We start from the raw sequence: 25,387 nt of genomic DNA on the forward strand, positions 1-25,387 counted from the left end.
TGCAGCCCTTGGAAAGCCTGGCACGCATTCCAGGAGATATCTGACAAAGCTGGCAGGCTCCCGTTTCCAGAATGGAGATAATCATTGTCCAAAGAAGCGTCACTGAACAGATGGTTCTCAGCAGCAAGGAACCAGAGTGGAAGCCAGACAGGAGCATGGGGCAGGGCAGTCGGGAACTAGATTTACCACTGTGGCTTCCTCCAGTGGAGTCACTTGGTGCCAGGGGAGGTGGATGCGGCTTGTCCATCAGCACGCCAGATGCGGGGGCTCCTCCCAAGGGGACAGAGGGGATGGAGTAAGGGCCGGGGACACCGGAGACAGAGGGAGGGTACCCGGCCTTTGCTGCTTTCCCTGCTTCATACACTGTGGAGGGAGATGAAGAGCAAGAGAGATTACATCATCCCACCCTCCACAACCCTCACACCAAAAATTCCTGAGGGTGTGCTTAAGGGAGCTCCTGGATGTATGCGCGGGCGTGTGTGCGTGTGTGTGTGAGTGTGTGTGTGTGTTCTACTAGTCCTGAATTGATTCATCGGAACCCCTCTCCCCCACTCTCTTGGACTCCTCCAGCGATGACATAAGGAATTACAGTGTTTAGTAGTACCTGGCAACTGAGTAATTAAGCAGTGCTGGGAGCTGTCACAGCAGCCTCCCCTGTGACAGCAGCAGCCCACTCTTAACCACGTTGCTGTAGGCTGCCTCAGCCCCTCTGGAGGAGGCCTAGCACTGGGTTGCCCAGAGCTGCTTCCAGGAGGCTCCCAACCTCTTCTAGAGAGGCAAAGCCAGCTATGTGCTGACACACGGCCCCGCTCTGTGAGCTCAAAAGCAGAGCAAACAATCTGACTCCTCGCGTGGAAACTGCTGTGTTCCTAAGGATATGAAAGATATACATTGTGTCTCTCTCCTTCAAGATGTTTATGGCAGGGTGCCAAACTTATTGCCTATATGGGCTTGGCCAGGGAGGTAAAATTGTGAATCCCCAAAGGAGCACTAGTTCCTTTGTGGACCATTTTGTCATAGGAGTAAATACAACTCATCTGTGTCTGGATGGGACCCAAAGGCTGTGGTTTGCACACGCTGTTGGTAAAAAGGAGGAGTTCTCTGCACGCGCGAGGCATGATCAGAGAAGGTTTTCTCTAGTTTGGATGCCCGAGGAGAGGGCAAAAGCCTTACCCCGCAACCTCACCATCCTGAACCTGCCCTTCCTTTCAGCAATAGTGTCAGTGAGGATTCCAAATGCAGGGGTGATAGGTGTAAATCAGAAGCATGGAGAGGTGCCTGTAGGTGAGAAGGCAAACAAGAATGGTCATCTCAGGAAGCTGGGGGCTCCCAGCAGAGGAGAGTCTGGAACGATCGCTTTTGGGGTGGAAGGAGAGGCGGTGGAGAAGGCGCTCAGGGCACATAGCTGTCTGATGGCGAGGTGACATTTCTTTTGATCACTCTACATCTCCACACTCATCACTCTACTCACAGGCCTGCGGGCAGCAGCAGGAATCTGGGCAACATGGGCAGCGGATGTAGCAACAGCAGCTGTGAGGACAGCACTGGCACCAGCAGATCCCCACCAGGACGAAGAAGAGGAAGACTCCCAGGGTCACCAGGCCAACAAACACCCACTCTGGAAGGACGCACAGAGAAACCCACACTCGAGGCGGCCCCCCGCCGGGACAGGCCCCCTCTCACCAGTGCCTCCCTGTGAGATGAGTGAGTGGGAGGGACCTGGGGGAAGACAGTATCTCATAACAGGGCACGGAGCCCGCAGACTAAGGAGGAACTCTGAGAGTGAGAAGTGCAGACCCTCCCAGGACTGGGGCGTGGACAGCAAGGAAGGTTACCGGGGTCATACTGAGCACACGTAATGACCAGTACAAAGTGATGCGGGAGGTTCAGGGCCCCTTCCTGGAAAAAGGGCTTACCTTACCAACTGTAGTGTAAGAACACCTATGGGACAAGAGCAGAGATTCCTGGCTAGGTAGAGGGGAGCTTTGCTTCCTGAGCTATTAAATGGTGGGTTCTGTGAATTCGTATGTTTTGTAGCCAAGTCAATCTTGTCCCTAAAAGTGTTAAGTCCTGAGAAAAAGTTCTCTATGTCTAGATGGTCTAAATCAGAACATATTTAGGTGGTCCATGTCCCTTGTGTATTCATCTGTTTTCCCTACTGAATGCCTCTTAACAGCTTTCCTGTACTCAGCATCAGTGCTGAGATCAAAACCCTTTGCTAAAGAAAACTAGAGACCTAGGCTCCGAAGAGAAGATCCTGTCCCTGTTCCCCAAGAATGGTTTGATCACACTCCAGCTGACCGTGCTACACAGCCAGCATGACCACGGACTAAAGTGGCTCAGGACTGGGATGACTGGGAAGGCTCTCACGTGTATATCTGACCATGTTTGTTAACGTCTGCTATTTTCACTGCTCTGCCAGAGGCTGAACGTGAATTTAATTCATTTGCCCATCCAAGAGATTAAGAGAAAGGAAACCAATCCGTCTGGCTTAGTTAAAAATGACTGTGGCCCTGGAGTGACCTGATGTCATGCTTTTGGGACTTGGCTATAGGATCCAATGTCCCACTGTGGGGGGAGGGGCCTGGGAAGGACTGGAATGAGCCATGATTTCCTTTCAAAGCAAAAGATTAAAGCAATTCATTCTGATTGAAAACCATCTACCAAAAATCCCTTTGCAATCAACTTCAAGTACACATTGTTTTGTTTGAATTTTAGTTATTAAATATTCCTTCAGTGAAATGGAACATTCAGTTGGAGCTTGCGAATATGCTATTTTGGTTATATAAAGGGTTTTGTGATCATGATAAAGTTATTTGACCTTTGTCTAGAACATAATTTCCTCAGGGAGGAAACAAACAACTTACGTTTCCTGAATGGTCCTCCTCACTCACCCATCAGAAATACATTCAAAATAACCAGGTCACCCTCTATTCAGGAAGTGAGAAGGCCTTGTACCCAGCTAGAATGTTCTGGAGAACATTCTTGCTGAGGACAGTAGATAGATGAGGGCTTTGGCCTGTGCCTTAGCGCCAACATAATAACACAATGCGGCCTGAGATAGATATGGGCCCCGAGGATTAGCTGAGATGTGTGGTATGGTGGCTACAACTTGGGTCAGGCAGTCAAGGATAAAAGACTGGCAGGTTCCCTTGGAGAAACAAAGAATGTTATCCATGAAAGGATTCTTGGAGTCAAAAGGGAGAGAAATTCGGGAGACCAGGACCAGATATGAAAAATACAGTAACTTTTCCTTGGGACTGTGGGATATAACATCTAGTATGAAGCAATGCAGTGTAACAGTGTTTTTTTTGTGATGAGCAAATGTGTACAAATTGATGGAACTCTGGATAAGGCGGATCACCAAGAAATATCTATTTGCGTCCTTGGGATCGACCTCGGTGAAAAGAATGTCTATATTTGGGTTGGCCAGCTCATGGGAAAGGATCAGGAGAATTCACGGAAGAATAATTAGTGAAGCTCAACTGTGAAGACTCTGCATGCTTCTTAAAACCTGAATCAAGTCAAAACCAATCGCCAGGATTATCTTGTTTCTCTCTTTTGCTCTCAGTTATTAAGCAGCTCTTAACCCTTTGGCAGAAGCTCTCCAAAGCAAGGCTGAATCATATCCTTTCCCATTCCCTGCCTTTGGTTATGTCCTCTCCCATAGTTCATTCTTGTTTCTCTCTAATCCTCCTTCCACGATGGGCTATAGTGCAGCATCAAACTGATGTTGGCTTGTCTAGCTGGTATGTCCAACAGAAGCTACATAAAAGACAGAGGTGTACATTCGGTGCAGGTGTCCTTGAGATAGGGTCCATGGACCCCAGGGACTTAGGGGGCCAAGCAGCCCCTGAAATTGTATACAAAGCAATGTAGATCTCTAAATGTGTACTTTTCAAGGGAGGAGGGGTGCATAGCTTTCATAAGGTTTGAAAAAATGTTTTGATAAAGTTATAAAAGGCAATTCAGAGTAACATGGTTGTACACTAATGAATGGGTAAACATAAAACTTAGGGAATAAGGAATGCAGATTAATAACCACTCCGTTAAGGATACTTATAGCTATCTGGGTGCAGCTGAGATACTGAGATTGCGAAAAGGCCTGCATACCTGACACTGAAGGACTGGGTCCCCATCTCAGCCTATTTTTAATTACCATTATTCTTTTAGGGCCTAGTAACAGGAGAAATACAATTTGGAGGCTCTTCCAATGGGCTTAATTTCATCCTGGAGAATACCACAGACATATATAGACAAATGTACAAATAAATTAAAGGAGCAATTAGTAACTAATGCAGAAGCAAGACAGATGGAGGGATAGCAAATTAAGCAAATACAGAGTTAAATGACTGAATACCTGGCATAATCTCCACAGCAAAACTGGGCAAGAGATCAGCAAGCAGCCCTGTCCTGCCTAAAAGAAGTGGAAGGAAAAGAAGAAGTAAAGAGGTTACTCCAAAGGAAAAACACAGCCTGAAGCCTAGCTCCAGTTAGCACCATCCCTACATGGGGCCATTGATCCATGCTGTCTGTGTTCTGAGATGCACGTCACCAAGGCTGGGCTCAGTCAAGAGAATGAGCTTCTCCATCAATCTTTGGCAGCCATCTAAGAACTCTGCACCTAAACCAGGCAGAAGCAGAAACAGAAATTTCTCTCCAACTATTATAGAAGGAGGAAATCTCTGCTTCAAATATGAAAAAAACCTGCTTGAGCAGACTGACATATACCATCTCCATTCATTTATACATCCTACTCCACGTATATTATTGGAAAGTCAAACCCATCTGTATCCAAACGTTCAACCTACATTTTCGTACATCCATACACAGTCCCATGTCCATATAAAAACAAAAGTACATATTTGGTTTTAACTCAGAATTATCTCCCTACATGATTCTATTTATAGCCTAAAGATATTTCAATGATTAAAGTTTTCAAAGGCAAGGAAATGATAAAGCTAGATCAGTTATACGCTCTTCGACACTCCTTCTGGCTTCAGAAATACTCTGTACATATGTATATGGTATGGCTTTTCCATACGGCACCCACAGCTGGCATGGTATGGACCCAATTGCCTTCTGCGTGATATGGCACAGAAGCTTAAGGGCTGGTGTCAGAACAGGTGCCCCTCGGGGCTCTGAGAAGCAAAGAGCTGTGCAGGAAACAACACACTGGAAGAGGTTGGGGAGGAGGTTAGTCCTTTTAAAAACTAGCCCGGTTTATATAGAAAGAAGTGCTGAATGCTTCCACCATGTTCTCATATCCACGTAAATATAAAGGCTGTAATAGGACTTCTGCCCTGTACCAGGTTCTCTCTATCACAGTGCAGCCTTGCTAAGAAACAAGCTGCACTAGGAAACAACTAGCAAACTCGCTTCCTTTGAGGCTTGTGATGGCAAAAGGTCACTATGGTTCCTAAGCCTGCAACCGAATCTTACTTCACTTATGGGCATGACATACGCTTCTAGCACAGCTCTGTCCAGTAGAAATATAATGTGAGCGACCAGTAATTTTAGCTTTTCTAGTAATCACATTAAAATAGTTTTTTTTTAAAAAAAGATGAAATTACCTTCATAATATTTTTACTTGTACCAATGTAGCCAAAATATTAATACTTCAAAGGCTCTGTAGCCACACATCACTATTAGAAAACACACCTCTAGGGGTCTGGTCTCTTTGGTTCATTAGAAAACTTTTCCTGTTGAAGTTTGTTGAGGTGCATTAGACAAAAAGTTACCCATGTGTGTGGTTTATATTTTGAGTCTAAAGGTCATAGTTGGTCACCGATCCTCTCCTCTATCAAATCACCCCATAGAAAAGCAGCTCTGACAAAAGTCAAAGAAAAAGAAGTTCTTCCGAGGCACTAGGAGAGGATGCTGCAGCAGGGGCAAGGTGTTAGGGAGTCAGGTAAAAGGGCTCTTTGCTCACTTTATTTTTCTTGGCTCTCCTCAACTATACAAGGCCAGTGTGGTAAAATGTGTCCCAGTCATGTCTCCTGCATGGGTCACGGTCCCACATTTGAAAAGTTATCAGTACCAGAGTACATTCCAAGGAAAAGAAAGCATGGAGTGGGCCACTAGGTTAACTCTGTTTTATTTTTTATTTAGTTATTTTTTTGGCCACGCCATGCAGCATGTGGGATCTTAGTTTCCCAACCAGGGATCAAACCCATGCCCCCTGCAGTAGAAGCTCGTAGTCTTAACCACTGGACCGCCAGGGAAGTCCTGAAGTTAGCTCTGTTTTAGGTTTTGGCAAGAAGGGTTTCCTTCTTTCTGTCTTCCATCTTGCACAGCTGACACGGTAAGGGTGGTTTGGTGCTTGCAAGGTCTCTTGGAAAGTCAAGTGGGAGCCAAGTAGGTCATTGGAAAAGGGCATCTTGAAGGAGAGATGGGCTAGCCTTTGGCCTAAGCCAACCTGAAAGGCTAGGAGTCTCCCCAAGGCTCACACGTGGTCTAGTCCATTTTCCTAGGATAGGCGACCAGACAGGGATTTGGGGCCAAAGTCCAAGCAAGTGATTAAGAGCGTGCGTTGGTCTCACATGGAATGTTCTCTGTACAAATATCTCTTGGAAGTTCAACAAGGCAATAGACAGGTGGGCAAGGATTTGGGATCTTGGACATCTCTTAAAGGCATAATTAGTATTAATTACAGCCAACAGCCAATGATCAAGAAGTGAATATTTTAAAAAAAAGTCAATATACTGTGCTTTTAGCAAAACAGTTATCAGATGCTTACTTAATGGTGTTTTTTTTAATATGGACAGATTAGTACTTCTAAATATATCTTACTGTATATAGTAAAATGAGAAGCTTTTATTGTGTTTACTCTCTAGTTCTCAAGCCTACCACTGTTTTAAACATCCCTATATGTGCTGTAGCCCAAATCATTAATTACATTCATAACAGAAATGTTATTGATGATATAAGCTATCGATTTGCATATAATTTCTCACAGGAAATTAGCTATGTGATAATAATTAACTATAAAAAAATCCATACATTCAAGGAGGATATGGTACTCACACATATTATATAGAGCATATTCTATTGGAGTAAGCAGTAGACTGGCTGGGAGTCAGGGTACTGAAAGCAGCTTTGACATCAGTTTACTTGGTGACCACTTCGGACAGATTACTTCCTCTTTCTAGGACTCAATTTTCTCATGAGTCAAATGAAGCGGTTGAATGAAGAGATCCATAAATAGGGAGACCATACATCTTGGTTTGTCTGGGACAGTCCTGGTTTATGCCTGTTGTCCTGGTGTAATTATTAATAGCACCCCTTTTAATTCCAAAGGGTTCTAATTTGGACAATTATTTAGATGGTCACCCTATCCATAACATTTTCAGTTCTCAAATCTGATATTTAGTGATCAGAGTTGCAAACTCAATTCCATATATTTATACGGACCAGTAGATAATGCAAACAAGTGCAGCTGGTCAAATGTAATACAACTGGGAGCAGCTGGGCGTGTGGCAAATGGCATATTGTGTCTGTAGGGGCTGCTTCTATGCACCTCTAGCCAATTGTTGCCTCACAGAAAAGTGTCTTCAGGGTTGCAAATCTTCCTATTTTTCAAGATTAGCCAGACCCCAGATTTTTATGTGAAATATCCTGATTTTCAAATGTTGGCAACTGATTCACAGATTTTAAAAAATCACTGGACAAGCCATACAAAATATGTTTTGGGACTGTATAGAACCCAGAGGTCATGTGCTTGCAACCACTGCGGGGTATATATACACAGATATAATTATGATGGATAAAACACAAAAGCTGGATTTTCCCACCTGCTGTTTAGAACGACACCATGATGGTGTTCTGACACTACTGCACACAGAATGTTAGTGAATATAAGCTCTAGGCACCTATGTTCAAATCAAAATCTGAAAGCAACAGTATGACACACCAAATTGTTAGCCCTTATTTCTGGGGCACTGGAATGGGCATCATGGAAGAACAATGAAGGGGCTTTCATTTTTTTAGATTTTTTTTACACGTGTAATTGAAAGTTAAAATAAGAAACATGGACAGGAGATTCACAAAGCTTGTCACTCCAACAGAAAGACATCCATCAAGCTTCTCATTCTCCCTGAAGCAACGGCCAATAGCTGACACTTCAGAAGATGGGGAAGCCTTCCCATAATGCACCCATGTAGTGTTAGCCCCAGGGTGGTGTGGGTGACAGACTATGGCAGTAAAGTGGGTAAAATTAAATGTCTTCAGAGTTTGGGGATAGCAGATTATACCACTATGTTATGTCAACAGTAGAGAGGGAGAGAGAGAGCAAAGCTCTCTGGCTTTTATACCATGACCTATATTTTCCTGGAGCTAAAGGCATTTTAAAAAGTGAATTTATGCTGGAATCCTATATTTCTAAAAGTCATTTTGCTTCCAGCTTCTTGCTTAACAATTCCTAAAAAATGCTGTTGCCACTTAGAAATGCTCTAACTTTTCTTCCTATTCTACTCTATTCTGTCACATCCAATGAAGGTCTGATGTTAGACAGTCCAAACAATTGCAGTAAATACATTCCAGATTTCAGCAGCACTTTACCAACACTTGTGAATCACTGTCATTCTTCCAGGATTCAGTTAGAGTGGCAATTACAAGTCACTTTAACGTCTAAGAAAAGGATGGAAAACAGACCCAGCAAATAGAAAGCCAAATTTACTCTTTTCAAACCCCAGCTCAAACTATGAGTAGAAAGTACAGTTTTCACGTAAGCACTTCAGAGTTTTCCCCAAACCTTGCAGAATCCATTACTTTTAAGAAATTTCCACATGAATAGACCAAATGAGTCAGGCATACTACTAGTTTGTACACGCACACATGCAAGTGTCAGTATCATTCCATACGGTCATCAACATCATAGCCCAAAACATTCATGTATTTTGGGTTGAATGACGAGGGCAGAAACAATCACTTTGATAAAACAACTTACAGATTTTACCTATATAATTCCCTGTTTCAGCTGTTTTCTGCCACTGACACCTTGAAGTTATCCCCAACTGAACTCTCGGTACATATTCCTGAGAACAAGTTCACTTCTGGAATGTCTCCAATTCATTCATTCAACAAAGAAATGTATATTGTGCCTGGTGGACACGCAGAGAAGAACAAGACTTGATCCCTATGCTTGAAAGCCTCAGGCTCGCCCACGTAGCTTGTCCAGCAGTGTGAGGCTAAGAATTCGGCTTTACTTCTCTTGCTTCTGGGTCACGTGACTTACCAAGGTCAAAGGACTTTCTTCCTGCCAAATCCCGTTTTCATTAGCTTTTTTTTTTTTTTTTTTTTTGCATTTTTGACATCAGGTTCCCCCAGTCATGAGGCCTTCCCTCAGAGGCACAGTCCTTGCCTGGTTTCCCACTCCTCTCCTACCCATGGCATTATCTTCCTATATTTCACAACAAACCATGTCCCGGTGACATTTCTCCAAGGTTCTGATACCCTTTTCTTGGCCGGTCAGGCCCTCAATGCAGGATGTACTTACCTTCTTTACTAAGATAACCAGCTAATGAACTTCTCAATCTTCTGCTTCATTCAAATTCTTACCACACACAGTCTACAAGACTCTGAAATATGTTCCGACAGAGCCGTGTAAGAATACTGCCGTGAGAGGCTGCATCCTCCTCCATGGTCCCGGTTTCATGAGAGCACTTGTCTCTCAGCTGCCATGATTCCTTTACATGTGCCTCCGCTAGCAGGATGGAAACCCCGCTGCCTCCCCAACAGCGTGGCATGAGGAGACACCTCACCCGTCAGGACCTTGAACTTTTCCCAGTAGTAAATCCCCATTGTTTTCTATGCTGGGCTTCTGATTTACTGCTCACGTTAGTGCCTTTTATCCAGCTCAAATGGACTCTTAATGAGCATATGAAGGAACCATTCATTCATTCAGCACTATTCTATGTAATGGAGAACGTTTAGCACCCCTGGACTCAGGGCTCAATGCCAGGAGCATCCTCTACTCACTGGAATATCCCCAAATGCCATCTTGCCATCTCAGGGGATTGAAGCACCGCCTCATTCCACCCCCACAAGCTGAAAGCCACGAGGCTAGGGTATTTTCAAAGCGGCCATTACACAGAGATACAATATGTGCCCCAAATTGGTTTTTGTCTCTAGTCTTAAAACTTAAATCCAAGCTCTGATCATTAGTCCAAGTTCTAGATGTAGGACAAACTTGTTTTCAGATCCTAGATCGGCTACTCAATTATTTGATGACAAAAGACACATTATTTAATGCATTGGACCTTATGAAAAGAAGGGAAAACAATACTGCCTTTGTCCTTGTGATGTCAACACTGCTGACAGCACAGTTATCTCCATTCATTTCTTTGAAACGTACTAACTTGGAGTCCTTTTCAGTTTTGCCGATATATCATACAAATGAACTTTCTGTTCGGGATGATCTAGAATGTTTTTCTTCCCCAGCTTCTTGAGGTTCCCTTCTTTTCCCTTCTGCTTAATGGACATCTGGGCTTCATCCCACTTCCAGGCTTTCCTAAGATGCCCTGGATCCATTTTCAGGGATGTACTGTAGCCACCCGTGACCTCTCAGATCCTAACCCTCTAAAAGGTTTCTCTCCTAAATCTTTGAGGAGAGCAGATGTTTTTCTCTGGCCCTTTTAAGTGTCAAGTTGTTTCTTTGGCTGTTTGGAATCCCCCCACATTGGAAATTTCCCAAGGGCACACACATCCCTGTTTTTATTCTATATGCCTACGGCAACCATGCATTCAATAAATAAAGATTATGATTATCCATCACAAATGTGGATATAGCCTCCCTTTCTTTTATATGTAAACTATGTATTTAAGCATTTCATGTGTGTTTTTTTTCTTTGTCCCTTTCGTTTTAGCTCACTTTAAATTATAGTGAATAATTCTCCCAGTGAATTCTCTCCACAAAATGAGTAGTATCAGACCATCTACAATTAACTGTTCATAAATGCTCCAGGCTTTTCGGCAGTGATTATAAGCTTGGCCTAAGGCACTGACTTCTATTCACACAGAATTCTAAAATCAGGTTGTATTGCCAGAAAGGATCTCGGAGGTCATCTAATCCATAACCCACTCCATGTTTTCAGGAACCTGAAGCTCAGAGAGCATAAGAATCTTACCCAAAGTCACACAGCTGACTAATAAACCAGGAGTAGAACCTGGGTCTACTCACCCCCATCCCTATCTTTTTTCCCCAGTATCTCACTCCCCCTCAAGCTTTGCTTATTCTTAATTTAGAAATGTTAGACATGTGCAGCATTTCTAATCTCCTAGTATCTGCAGTGAGCAACACAGAAATTTATGTTTGTGGCATTACTGCTCTACTTACATAATTAAAGTATAATGTCTGGATATAGGAGTGTTGGAGATGGCTAACGATTTCAGCACCTTTTAAAGCTGTGACCAGAAAATGATTACTGAATACATCATAACACAGTATGAGCTAATTAAAAGGCATTCACCATGCTGCTATAAACTAATAAACAATAATAAAAATGATTGCAAAGCACTCTGCCTTTGCAAAGTGCTATAGTGATCCAACCCCCTAGCCCTCAAGAGTGAGTAGATGCAAAGTGTTATTAGTAATATAACGTGCTCAACTTGGCCTGAGATGAAATGACTAAGACAGTTAGATTTGATTCCAAAATGATATGGAGCAGGGTGGGATTTAATGGAGGGAGGAAATTGAGTTTCTTGGTGCCCAGTGTGATTTCCTGAGCTCCCTGTGCTCCAACCATCAGACCTGCACAGACACTTCAGATGCAAAGATAACAAGAACGGCTAGTTTCCTTAACCCAAAAAGCCCAGGTGGTCCACGGCAGACACGGAGGGGCACACAGCTTGGTAGGTCTCGGGTTGTCAGAGTTCCTGCCCTTTCCTCCGTGGCCAGCCCCCTCTCGGTGTGAGGGGCGTGAGCATGGAGCATTTCCCAGAGCAAATTCTGAGGCACTGCACCGTGTGAACTCAAACCTGCACACTTGAATAGCGGCAGCTGGCTTTGGAGAAAAATGCCATGGCTGTCTCCTGACCGGCTTTCAAGGGCTGCCATTCTTTCTTTCCAGGGCTGAGCCGATTTTCGGCGACACCCGCTCTCCCGCGGGCCTCCAGGGCCTCCCCTCGGCGGGGCCCGTCCCCTCCCTCCCGCGCACCGGCTTCGCATTTTTGCCGCCTCCCGGCTCTGTCGACTACAATGCGGCCGGCGGGCTGACCCAGCTGCTCCAGCTCCCGCCTGGGTAACCACGGCAACCGCGGGCTTCAGGAATGCTCACTAATTGAAGGCCGAGTTTCCTCCCACAGTGATGAGCAACAAGTGAAGCAAAAATAGTGAGGCGGGATAAAGGCTTCGAGGGAGCGGGGGAGGGAGGGGAGAGCAGTCGCAGAGCGGGACTGGGTGGCTGGGGGTGAGGGGAGGGCAAACGGCGCCTTCAGCACCTCGTTTGTTCTCTTCACAAACCCAGGGCAGTGAAGAACCTTAAAGGACACCGTTAACCCGGCAGAAATCTCAGCACACGTTTTTCAGTGAACAACTGTTACTGCAAACCACCACCTCTTTGCCGGGCCCCTTTGCTTCTAGTAAGTGAATGGAGATGTGCACATCCCTAGGTCCCCATAATTAGAATGCCAGCTAACACCCAGGGTGCAGCAGGTGAAGGTGAGCTGAAACTAATTTGATCCCAGCTCCTCTGGATCTTCTGTTCTCTTCAATCAAAAGGAGAACTTTCCAGGTGATCATCTCTAAAGATGGGGTGACCATCATACCAGTATGCCTGTTGTCTTGACATAAATTAGTAAAAGTCTCCCCTTTTCACTCTCAAGAGTATTCTCATTTGGACAATAAATGATAAGGTCACACTATCAAAAGTCTTTCCAGGCCCATCTAGATCCTAATCCAAGTCTTAGGTGCTCCCCAAACCCTTCCAGACTTCATCAAATGGCCTCTGTGACCTAATCCTTGTATTTAGGTTAGGTAGTAAACACCCTGTAATTAACTGAGAAACGGGGGCTTCCAACAGCTACTAAAACATAGCAACCAAAAGTCGGCATGCTGGGACAGAACACCCTGAAACCCACTAGCGGGAAGATTCCCACAGGGCCGATTAGGGCCACCACTCGCAAGGCACTGCACAGATGTCACTGAGAAAACATGAATCTATTAGTAATAGGATTGCCAATTAACAGATGGCTCATTAAAGCCTCTGCCCATGGAACGGGCTAAAAGAAAATCAGCTCTCTAGGAGGAGTCCCGGAACACAGAATTCCCTGAAGAGGGTTCCCTCAAATTAGGGATGACATTCTGGCAATGAGATGTGGGGTATAGGAAACGGTAGGAGAAGGGAACTGACATTTACTGAGTTCGTATTCTGTGTTATTTAATCCTCATACTAGGTCTTCCATGTGACTTTCCTTTTCCCTCCCCCATTTTTACAGAGGAAACCAAGACTCGTCAACGTTGACTTACTGAAGGTTATATTGATGCACCGAGTCCACAGATATCTGACCCCAAAGCCCGTGCTCTTCACAGTGGATCTTATCCAGTAACCAGATTGACCTTTGGTCACGATCAGGGTTTTGCAACCTTGGCACTATTCACATTTGGGGCCAGATAATCCTTTGTTGGGGGTAGGAGGGCCACCCTGTGCGTTGTAGGATATTCAACAGCCTCCTTGGTCTCTATCCACTAGATGCCATGGTACCCCACAAGACGGGACAACCACAATGTTTCCAGACATTGCCAAGTATCGTCTGGGTGGGGGTCCAAAGAGACCCCTCTTGAGAATCAGTAGCCTAGATATTTAATATCAAATATAGTTTTACTCTTTTCTTGTATTGTTCTCTCATTGCTTCAGAAATGTAATGCTTATCTTTACCAAAAGACAGTAATTTTCATAGGGACAAAACAGTGCCATTTTAAAATTTTGTATCCTCACTGTGCTAGGGACATAGTATGCAAAAGAGACTGGTTAAAAGTTAAATCATAATTCAAATGCAAATCACGCTTGAAGCAAAACTGACTCTATCGCGTGGTGCCTATCAAAGAGCAAGGTTGCGATTATGCCGTGGAGAGGTCTGAAGGCCAGAAGAGGCTTCCTGCAAAGGGTAAAAGGCATGATCCCTAGTCTTTGGAACAACCCCAAACCCCACTCCACTGCTCAGATGGTAGAAAGTTCATTTTTGGTAGCCATTAACCAGAATCAGATGCTAGTTGATGCCTGGTTGACTTTTCTGCCTCCGCCTTCTCCTCCACCCCTTCAACAGTTTTCTGGTTCTTCTCAAAACCAAAACCCACAGAGGCATCTAGGTAAGCTCAGGGCAGAGTAGGCCAGCTGGGAGAAAAGCCAGCGGGGCTGGGGCCTAAAAAGCTCCCTCCCATTATAAGTTTTGTGTCCCCACTTTCATGGGAGGCAGTGCAGTTATCTCAGGTCTTCAGGAAATCCGAAGATAGATAGGGTAGGTCCATCCTGCTAGAGGAATCAACTCCCCTTGACGTCTTTCATGTGAAGCCAAGACATCTGAAGTATAATCAAGTCTGCAAAGGAAAATGTGGGCACAGCCCAAATGGAAAGATATTCCAAAGGAGTAACCCCCAGATTTATGGCTAGAGTGTGACTCGGTAATTAATTCCTTCTCTCCCTTTTGCCAGGAGTCAACTTCTCTTTCTTCTCCTCCAATTCTTTCCCCCTCTTCCTCTGTTTGTAAATCTTTGAGAGAAACAGCAGCAGCCACTCTCAGAGATCAAAGTTTGAGCAGGCAACAAAGACCTCCGAGGAGGAGGCTGTTGCCATGGGAACTCTCTGAGCTGAAGCCCTTTTAATCGGCAAATCTCCTGGTTAGCAGCACAGGCTAGGGCTGGTAAAGAGGAAGAGAAGGGGAGTCTTGGCAACAAGTAGCCTTTCTAAACAGCCAGAACTCCACCTGGGGGTGGAGGTAGGACAGGATTCAAATTGAGGCAGCACTGACACGGGGGTGAGTGCCTGAGTGTTTCTGCACAGCCATAGAAACAGACTTCCATCAAAAATCCCTAAAGCCCGTGACAAATTCCGAGATGTCCCCTCCCAAGAATTCCCTGATTTCTTATTATGTTCTTAATGGCTTTTTAATACTAATGGGCAGAAAGGTTGATTTTAGACTGGAATAACACTTTCAGGCGCAGTATTGTGAATAATGTGATTTTTTTTTTTTTTAAAATTAATGCATGCCTGTTTCTCCACCTCTTGTCTGGGTAATATATGTTTACTTCTGGATAAGTCACAGGAGGAAATGGAAGGAAAAATAGAAGCACGACAGGAAAACAAAGGTAATTCTGTGGCATTACCTTCACATTCTGTGGCATTATTCTTCACAGGGAATAATCAATCCCAACTTAGCGCCTACTCACAAGGACCTGCTGGGAACAAGCCTATTTCTGGCCTCCTGAAATAGCATGGCATTTGGCCTAAAAAGAAGCAGAAATTGATGAATTCCACAAAATATTAACACTGTGTGTTTTTGCCTGCCTGGCATTCTTTTCTTCTTCATTTGGAAACAAATGTCCAACTTCTCTTTAGGAAGCTGGTCCTTTACCCTTTTGCCTTCAATTCATATGGTTCATTTGGGGCTGGTGGTACCCTACATGCCACCCCGCAACAACAGGACGTTTGCTGACACTGTGGAGAGAGGCAGTTTATCCTCCTGAGAGCAAAGGTGTTAAAGACCTGCTAGGGGCCAGGTTTGCAGACAGCCTGCCCAAGAATGCAGCTAACACAGAGGAGATAGAGATTCTTTAAAACATAATCTGAACACTGGGACTCAGTCATGCTTGAAGCTAGGAATACCCTTGGACTTATGGGTTACCTGAGCCAAAAAGGTCCCCTAAGCCAGTTTGAGAATCTATCCCTTGCAATTAAAAGGGTTCTGAAGAACACAACAGTTAGCTCTGATGGTGAGAGTTTGAAGAGAGATTTTCTTCTTTTTCCGTTTTGTTTGAAGTTTTTATAATAAACGTACCATTTTTTCTAAAACAGGACAGCAGTATTTGGGGCATCACCCTATACAGAGAATTAGTTCTGCAATCTGTGGATCTTTTAGATAAAGGCAAAATTATAGAAAGAATGCTAAAGCCATCTTGCTTATCCTAATATTTTGGACAAGAGAACCTGTTCCATGTTGAAAGCTCATCAGAGAGGGAGTCTCTATAATCTCCTTCAACCAACCATAATTTCCAAAAATTGTGATTTACCATTAGGAAAGTCTTTCTTAGCTTTAATTCTGAACACTCTCGGCTCATGTCCGGTTATTCTTTTCTCGGTCCACAGGCACAAGTGTTCATCCAGCCATATTTCCACTGGGGCCCTTCCCCTCCTTTATCTCCTTGGCCCTTAAAAAACAAGCTACCACATGACACATCAGAAAGAAGGGGTCAGGCCCTTATATTGTGCACAGAAAGAAGTAAGAACAAGGCGAGCTGCTTTTAGATTTTAAAACAACAACTTCCCTACTTGAGCCTTCCTGAATGGTGAAGTCCTTTTCCTGCCAGCTGGAGCTGACCAAGGGAACTTTATTCCTATCCAAACAGTGGCATAGTTCCAGGTTATAAACAGACTGTTCCCGCCACTGATCCCAGACCAATGTCTAATCTCAGGGTGGCAGATTTCTGGGCACTTCCACCCTCTGTGACTGTCTTCTGGTATGGCCCTACGATCCCAGACATCTGTCTAAATATTTCTAAGGTACCTGTCACTGTCATCTCAAAGCACCCTAAACACCATGTGCATTTCTACCTTCTGAATCATCAAAAAGAGACTAAAGAGTGTTCAGTATAGTGTTTGCATTTAGTGTTGAATCAGCAGTTATCCTCCCATTTCTCTGAATCACATCTTTGCATATTTCTGAAACCTCTGAAAGAAGCATCTGAAGCGATCTGTAGATGGTTCAGATGTATGGGGAAAAGAAGGTGGGTCATGCTCAGTGGGGAGGTCCACAATCTGAACAAAAACAGCTATGTCTTGGAAGTGAGAGCCCAGGTTAGTGGTTACAGGCATTGGTTATAGGTTTCACTGAGAAATGAAATGAGATACTAAAGCAGATCTGGGACAAGTAAAAATCTTTACCTATGGCCTAAAGCAGCAACAACATTTTTAAAAACATGACTTACGCAGGGGAGCGTTCTATAGCTTCTTAATATAGACAGGTCGTGTGGTATCGTGGAAAGAGATGAGGCTGGGAATCAAAACACTTGGGTTGGATCAAAGACACTCTTTTGGAAGGGGATAATAATTACAAAACCTGAACATTAATTTCTGCATTTGGAAAACAAGGGAAATAATGCCTGCTCTCCTACATTACAAGGTTATAATAGAAAAATTTTGCAAAGTCAAATTATTATCAGTGTACATTAATGTTAGTAGTAGATGTAGTAATGGCATCACTTTGGTGGATATTTATTGCTTTTGGGGGCATCTCACATCCATTCTCCCTTTTTTTGGTAACAGTGCCCCAATTTACTTTGGGGAATTAATTCTTCTCCGTATGTTGATGGCCTAGCCACCAAGAGCCTCTAATCTCCTAATGCTGAGCAGTGGACACCTACCCAACTGGACCAGCTGGACTCTCTCTCCTGAGACTGATTCTTGAGTGAGAAAATGCAAGATCAGAAAAAAAAAGAGATGAGTTGATTTTTTTAATGTCCATGGAGCCCTAAATACATTGTCTATTAATTCTTGCTACATAGACCCTGGAGCATCTCTGGCGGGGCAGGAATGGTGCTGTGTTCATCAAAACATTTTTACTTTCTTCCTGGACACAAACAAAATAATAGGAGAAGTAACCCATGTCACTGACAGACCTGACCCCTAAAAAGTCCCCCATGAATGACCTTCCTTACTTTTTCTTTCTGTGCAGCCGGGAGCAAAGTTCTCCAATACAGCAAACTAAAACAATGGAGAAGCCTAGACCCCTATGCCATACTTGAGAGGGAACTGCCCAGGTAAAAGCCTCCTAACCCACATCTGACTATGACAAGATGACGTAATGAACTTCTATGGTGGCAAGTCACTGAGATTCAGGGGTTGTTTTTACAGAAGCTAGTAAGTGTTACCCTCATATATTATCCTTTTTGGAGACTGATTTTCCAGCCTTTCTTTCAATTTTGATATCCTTCCAATGAATTCCTTTCCTGCCTAAGTTAGCCGAAGTCTACTTCTGTTGCTTTCAACCATAGTCCCGGATGGTTCTGTCACTAGTAAAAATTAAAATACCCAGATAAAGAATCATGACCGATGAGATTAAACCATGTTATATATCACTTGAGACTGTAGACATTTATTATATAAATACTTCATAAGTCAACAAATATATACTCAGCACTGATTAACATTTAAGAGTCACAAAGTAAATACTGGTTACAGATTCTGCCCATTTATCATTTAAAAAAACATTCATTCAAGCTTCTTTATTCTAGACACTCTGCTAAGCATTGCAGATAGAAAGGTGAATGAGAACTGGTTCTTGCCTCTGAAGAACTCATGTTCTAGGGCTATTGAGAAGCGTCCGATGTCGTAGGGGAAATCAAGACAAATACACATGCAGTACCCGTGTGGCCACTCACATGAAGTCAAACTAGAATATAAGACTGATAAGGTTCTGTCCTTGACCCTTTCCATTTTATATAATCTTCTCGAGTGACTCATCTAGTCTTTCATGGTTGTGACTATCATTCATGACTCTCAAATCTATTATCTCTAATCCTAGTTTCTCCACTGAGTTCCAGACCTATATTTCTAATTGTCAGCAAGACATCTCCACCTTGGTGTCCCACAGGCCTCTCATATTCCACATGTTTTCTACATCTGTGACTATTTCTGTTTTGTAAATAAGTTCATGTGTACCATTTTTTTTTTTTTCTTAACCAAACTCATTCTCCTGCCTCTCCAACCTGCTTTCCAAACTGTGGCCTCTCTCTCGGTTGACGGAACAGTTGGCTACCCAGCTAGCTAGAAACCATGGTGTCCTTTTGACTCATCCCTCAGTCTCATTTTTTTTTAATGCATTAGTCACCAGGATCCATCAACTCCATCTTAGAAACGTTTCTGTGCTGTTTGTTCTCAATTCATTCCTCTGCTTCAGAATCTCATTCCCTTTTACCCGTGCTGCTGCACCTCCCCATAACCCATCCCCCTGTTCTAGCACTCCTCTCTAATACACTGTCCACCCTGCTGCTAATTATTGTTTTGACCCTGAGATCTAATTTCATTCCTCTGTCCTGATCATCCTTGGAGAAGAGCTCAAGTTTCAGCTCCTTCAAGCCTCCATCAATAGTTCATCCTCATTCTTGTGGAATTAGTCCTTTTAACCCTGACCTACTGCAAAAGACCAGAGTTTATTCCTGCTGGCTTCCTTGTGAGTGAGCACCACCCTGTATGCTCTTGTAACCAACCTGTAAGTCTTTTGTCTCTGTCATGTGGACTGAATTACCGGGAGGTCACTTTCTCATTTATCAAGGTAGTCACATCACTCACATTCATCTACTTTTTAAACCAAGAATTTTAAAATTGAAATAAAGCTCAAAAATAACTGAGTTGAACACCTTTTCCTATACATAAGTGCCTGATATAATAACTCATAAAAAATCTTCCACCTTCTTAAGGATATAGAAATTACTACTCCTAAGAACACTGATTGTATCTTTAGATGTCTGATTGTTAACAGTTCTTTCTTTATCCTCAGATGGACTCGCTCCCTTTGTAACTTCCTAGCCACACAGACAGAGTAGGTTTCCAATCTCTCTTCTATACAATTTCACTTCAGATAGCTGGAGACACTTCCCATGCTCCCTTTCCCAAGTCCTCTTTCACTAGACCAAATCCTCCCAATTCCTCCTACCATTCCTCATATTAAGTTCAGTGGCTTATGGAGGTTGTAATTAGCAAACTGTGGACTCAGTTATCTTCCCACTGAGGTCTTAATCTCCTTGAGGATGACTTCAGAAATCAGGTTGCTCTCCCAGTCTCACATAAAAAGAATACCTAACAAATGGGCCTGTAGGATATAACCACCAAATAATTAGCATTCTTTAAACTGTGAGGGTACTTTGAAAAATTCCCTAAAGGGGTGTCAAGACCGAGAAGACTCAGAATGTTGCATTTGGAAGTAAATACAGTACTTCCTGCACCCAGAAAATTCTCATAGATTTCAAACTAACCCCTTTAATTAACTAACACAACTAGCATGGCACATTTACCATGCTTTGAACATTTCTAATTACTTAGAATAAATTTCTAATTAATGTGGAATATAGCAGAATTACGTGTTTCTCCTCCCCAAGAACCCTAGTATGTATCTGTTTATCTCACAGATATGCTGCTTCTACTGTGAAGAGCTGATTTGCAGCATCCCCACTTTCCCTTTATGGTTCTTTTTAGGGTAACACTGATTTCTGTTCTTATCTTTTCTTCCATCTTTGTTGACCATTTTCATCTGAGTCTTCCTTTCACCCACCCTGTGGTGCTGAGGACAGCATCTTTGCCCAAGTTGCTTTGTATGTTTTGATCCAGAGCAATGCCCTTCATACACTTCAGCACATCCTCAGATGACAAGGCTTTCACTCTATTTATTTCCCCACATTTGCAGATCTGGGACCAAATTATTTAAAGTGGCTTTTACCTGGCCTCCTTTTCCTGCCCAGGCAATTACTTTGCTGCAAATGGTTGCACTGGCCAAATAACTGTGTTCACAATTAGCTAATTGCAGGCTCAATGAGCCACTTGTTCCTTCAAACTTAGACATTAGAGTTGTGTTATTAGGCAGAAATTTATCTTTTTATTCCCTACAGAGTCACAGCAGATCCCGAATCTGATTGCCCTGTAGTCTTTTACAATGTCAATATAAACCTTTTACATTTTTATTTCCTTTTGAATATATGTCGTATTTCCCATTCTTTTACAGATCACAGCAGTTAAGCTTCATATACTGGACTCATGTATTTGAGTAAACATGTATTTGAAATAATCTAACTGTCTAAAAAGGGCTAATTATTATTAATTAAAGGGTTAATCATTAATAAATAATTATTACCTTAATCCATTTTGTAAACTATAAAATTAAGGCAAGCAGTACAGTTGACTTGCCAAAGTCATGATAGAGTAAAACTAAAACTCTTAAGCAAATTCCATTTTCTCCTGGGGCACTGAGTTTCCCACAGAGGGTAAAAATTAACCTTCAACCTCATTTGCTTCTAAAAGAAAGCACCTTAAATATTCCCCCCAAATTGTTAAGACCTGGTTTCTTGGAAGCTACAAAAAATGTAAAATGGCTTCAAGGATTTACCTTTTATCCTACAATTAATGTTGTTTCTTTTCTTAATTTCTGTATGTTTATTCTAATTTTTTTGTCCAGCCAACATTTACAGAGCACGAAATATGTGCTCAATTTTCAGTTTCATACAAGGAGGTCATCTCCCACTGATATTCCTCCAATCCACAAAAGAGAAAAGTACCCAAAAATAATGAGTTTTCATTTATGAAAAAATTAATATTAATAAGGATTAGATTATAGTTGCTTTGCGAATAACTTGGACACTTTTAGGTTTCAAGAAATTTGCCTTCCAATTAAACACTATTACGTCTCCCCCATAGCTCTTTTCACTGAGCACCTTTTATTATTAAAAGTTTACAGCCATCTTTCCTTAGGATTGCCTTAAGTGGAGATAATTGAATGGGAAAAGATTCCTTTGTCTCAGGAGATCCTAGCACACCAGCGAATTCTTATCTCTCAGCTGTCTCTACCCTGCTTCAAAGGCCTCTGGCATTTTCCTCAATCATTAGCATATGTAAAGAATAAGAGCAGAGAGAAATCAGGGTTAAAGGTGCAAGTGGAAAGGAGGGGAAAAAACTAAGAAAGCAGAAGAAACATTCAGGAAAATGGTAAAATGTGGGCCATAGGCACCAAGAAACAAAATATAATAAATACAACTACTGCTCATAAAGAACATATTCTAAAACTGGTTTGTCTGTGCACCAAAGGTAAAGCCTGTGCGTGCAACCTGCTGACACACGCAGGGAGGAGAAGCGAGAAGAGGGAACAGTGCAAGCAGTCTAAGATGAAAATGTTACTGAGGGTTGTCACTTACCCAACACCAGCAGTTCCACCGAGTCCTCGTTCTTGCCCTCCAGGTCATCAGGGGTGGTGATGATACAGTAATAGAGTCCGCTGTCTCCCCACATGAGTTTTCCAATTTGAAGATCTGCATCTGTTATCACAAAGAGAAGGACCGGGTCCTAAACTCTGTCCTCTGAAGGAAAACACTAAACAATGGGGGGGGGGCAGCCCTTCTGGGTGTCTGTAGTGTTCTATTTCTTTACCCTGATGGTGTTTGACGAGATGTTTGCTTTATTTAAAACAAACAACGAAACGATAATAAAAGCTAGCATCCCTAAGGGGTGAGAATTAGAGCGCCCCCAGAAACTGGTCTAGTTCCAGTCTGGTTTCTGGAATAGAAGACTGCTTTCAACCAGGCCTGCAGAGGCCCTTGAAAGCCAAGTAAATTCCAGAATTAACCTGGACTCCTGGAAATGAGCTGGGTTCACAGGAGTTCTTCAAAATTTGGAACTTTTCCTTGCCCAAAGCTGTAGGGAGCAGGAAAAAGGGTGGAACTTATGTAAAACTACCTGAGGCTTGGGCCATGGTATCTACCTGGCTCTGAAACTTGTACACATACATCCCTTCTCCCAGCAGAGGAAATTCTTAGGGAAGTCTGCTTTCTGAGTTAAGGAAAGGGCAATAAAGGCTGGTGTCAAGGTGTGAGGTATTTGACTGAGAAAGCTTTCACTAGAACCCATTTCAATTCAGTTCTGATAATAAATTCCTCAGGCTGGAGGTCAGGCTCATGAAAGACTATTTCCAAAGCTCATCTCTGTCTTCTCTTGATATTACAAGCCTCCATCCTTCCTCTCCACGCCATCCCATTAAAGCAATTTGCTAGGTTTCTTGATACTCCCATCCCCCATAAAATCAAAGTCTTGAGGGATTGAAAGGGCGCAAGGCTGACATCCTCTTGTATCTGGGAAGAATGGAACCAATCTTCCCTAGATTCAAAACAGAGACATTATTACCATGAACAATTGTGATCTCTCTGCCCCTGTAGAAATCTCCCAGGGTCACGGTCGAGCCCTGTTTGGAAGCTACCACTCGAACAGTCCTCCTACTGTCTAAACAATCCAAGTAGGGGTCCCATTCCAGGTTTCTTTTGCTGAGAGATTGGGCCCGGGGAGAAGACATGCCCAAGGATTCCCCCATGCGATCCTGGCAGTAGGACTTGAATTTCCACTGCACGACTGCAGGCTGATGGGAAGACGTGGAGAAGTGGCAGCGAAGCACAGTGGGCTGGAAGAGCATGGCCACCTTCTTCTTGTCGGGCACTGTGACCTGAAGGCCTCCAGCTATGGCTGCAAAAGAGAATGAACATGTCCAAATGGTATCAGTGTCCTGGACCTCACCTCACATATCATAGGTGTGCCTTTCCACCTTACCTCCCTAACCTGTCTCTCCCCTTGTTTTCTCCATCACAATGAAGAGCATCAGTATCTACCTGGTTGCCTTGTCCAGAAACCTGCCTTCACTCCCAGTGTCCAACTGGTCACAAAGTCGTGTCAACTTGACCTCTTAACATCTTTAATATTTCCTTCCCCTTCTTTAACCCCACTACCATTGCTTGTGTGTACGCTCTCCTCATTTCTTGCTTATAATTTTGCAATAATCTCTCGTCTGGTCTCCCTGCTGGCAGTTGCCCACATGCAGTCCATTCTCCTTGCTATAAGTTCAGGTTATCTTTCTAAATCTGACTGTTATGACTCTCCTTCTTAAAACCCTTCGCTCATCCTCCATGGCCTTCAGGACAAAACCCAAAGTTCTTGGCAAGGCATTTAAGGTGCCCCATCAACTACTCCTCCTCTGCCTCACATCTTGTAGCACGTCCATTTGAGCACCAACCTCCGATGATACCAAACTAACGGTTCCCCCAAGTGGGACGTGGTATATCACACCTCTAGATCTTGATATTTCTTGTTTATGGAATGCTTTTTCCTCACTTCTCTTCCTGAGAAACTCTTTTCCATCTGTCAAAACCAATTCAAAGGCTTCTTGTCCAGTCTTCTGTGACCAGTCAATCCATTTGTCACTTCCTCCTTTGTGCCATCAGTATCCCCAGCATTCTCCTCTAGACATTTACTATAATAATTTTGTAATAATTTTATACTTATTTTCATGCCTCCATCAGACTTGTCGGGTCAGGTAAGGAATGTGTCTTATCTTGCTGTCCTGGGTGAAACCCATAGATACTCAACAGCTATTTGATAAATGAGGACAGTGAAGCCAGGACATATGACTTCAGGAGGAAGTGACTTCCCTTCCAGCTGGTGACCCAGCAAACAAGACAGAGATTAAGGGGAAAAGAAGGCTTTGAGAGGAATGGAGAATTTTGGATCAAAAGCAGTAGACTAAGTTCAAAAGCTTTGAAGGGTAATCAAAAAAGGGTGGGGGGAGACTAGAAAGCAGATGAGAAGTTTAAGTGTTTAAAAAGATCAGTTTGAGGCTTGGTGTCCAAGAAAGAGAGGGAAATTTCAGTGAATGAAAGCCCAGGGGAGTGTTTGAGAGGCAAAGGGCTTCTATGAACTCAATGGTAAGATCTAGAAATTCCAGGCAAAGAGAACATAACTTCTTCAGGTGAATGGGAGAGTTAAGAGTTTCTAGCTTGATCTAAGGTTAGAAGCAGAAGTAGAATCACGATGAGAGGCAGAAAAACGGAATATGAATAGAAAGACATGATAAAGAGGTTCAGAGTTGAATCCAGGAGCCTGCCAAGCCAGCTTCAGGTAGCTTGAGGCAAAGAGTTTCACCCCAGAATTGCAGGTGGACTTGAGACATACAAGAAAGGGCTAGTTTCCAGGGGAAGCCTACTGTTCTTCACTATTGCCCATGGTCCCAATGACATCCCACAAAGCAAACTCACTCTCACAGCTCAAACATGCACTTATTCATGAAACTGTCTTTATAGAAGCTCTCTTAACAAGGGCAAGATACCATATTTGTACCTACTTCTGAGTTCCAGACCAGTGCCTCTCTTCCATGAAAGCACTGTGAAAACTAGGTTCTAATTCCTGTTAGGGAGAAAAGGTTTCTGCATTCTATGGAATTGGGAAGAGAATGCAACAGAATATTTGAGATTTAGTGTTTCGAAACACTAAATCTGAAATAGTGCTAAACACTAAATAGTGCTCGATAGCTACTATGGAATAAATGAAGGAATGGGGGAGCAAATGAATGACTATTAACATGGGAATTTCTAGGACTTTGCAGAGAAAACGGGTTAAATGACTTATAAACAGCATAGTATAGTAAGAGAGCATTGGCA

General features: G+C 43.2%; 1 protein-coding gene across 2 annotated transcripts in view; it reads right to left on the bottom strand.

Annotated features, from left to right (window-relative positions):
* The window catches only part of ILDR2 (immunoglobulin like domain containing receptor 2), a gene marked incomplete at its 5' end in the record, with an annotated part of 58,636 nt that overhangs the window by 19,160 nt on the left and 14,089 nt on the right, over positions 1-25,387 (bottom strand). For both annotated transcript variants that reach the window (XM_082656899.1, XM_082656898.1), the window contains 5 exons: positions 187-363; positions 1,472-1,618; positions 4,361-4,413; positions 22,105-22,228; positions 23,091-23,423. In XM_082656899.1, the coding sequence (XP_082513025.1) occupies positions 187-363; positions 1,472-1,618; positions 4,361-4,413; positions 22,105-22,228; positions 23,091-23,423 (834 nt within the window). The remainder of the gene's footprint in view (positions 1-186; positions 364-1,471; positions 1,619-4,360; positions 4,414-22,104; positions 22,229-23,090; positions 23,424-25,387) is intronic.

The sequence above is a fragment of the Grampus griseus genome (genome assembly GCF_964374135.1).
Source record: "Grampus griseus genome assembly, chromosome: 1".
In the NCBI taxonomy this organism is placed as follows: domain Eukaryota; kingdom Metazoa; phylum Chordata; class Mammalia; order Artiodactyla; family Delphinidae; genus Grampus; species Grampus griseus.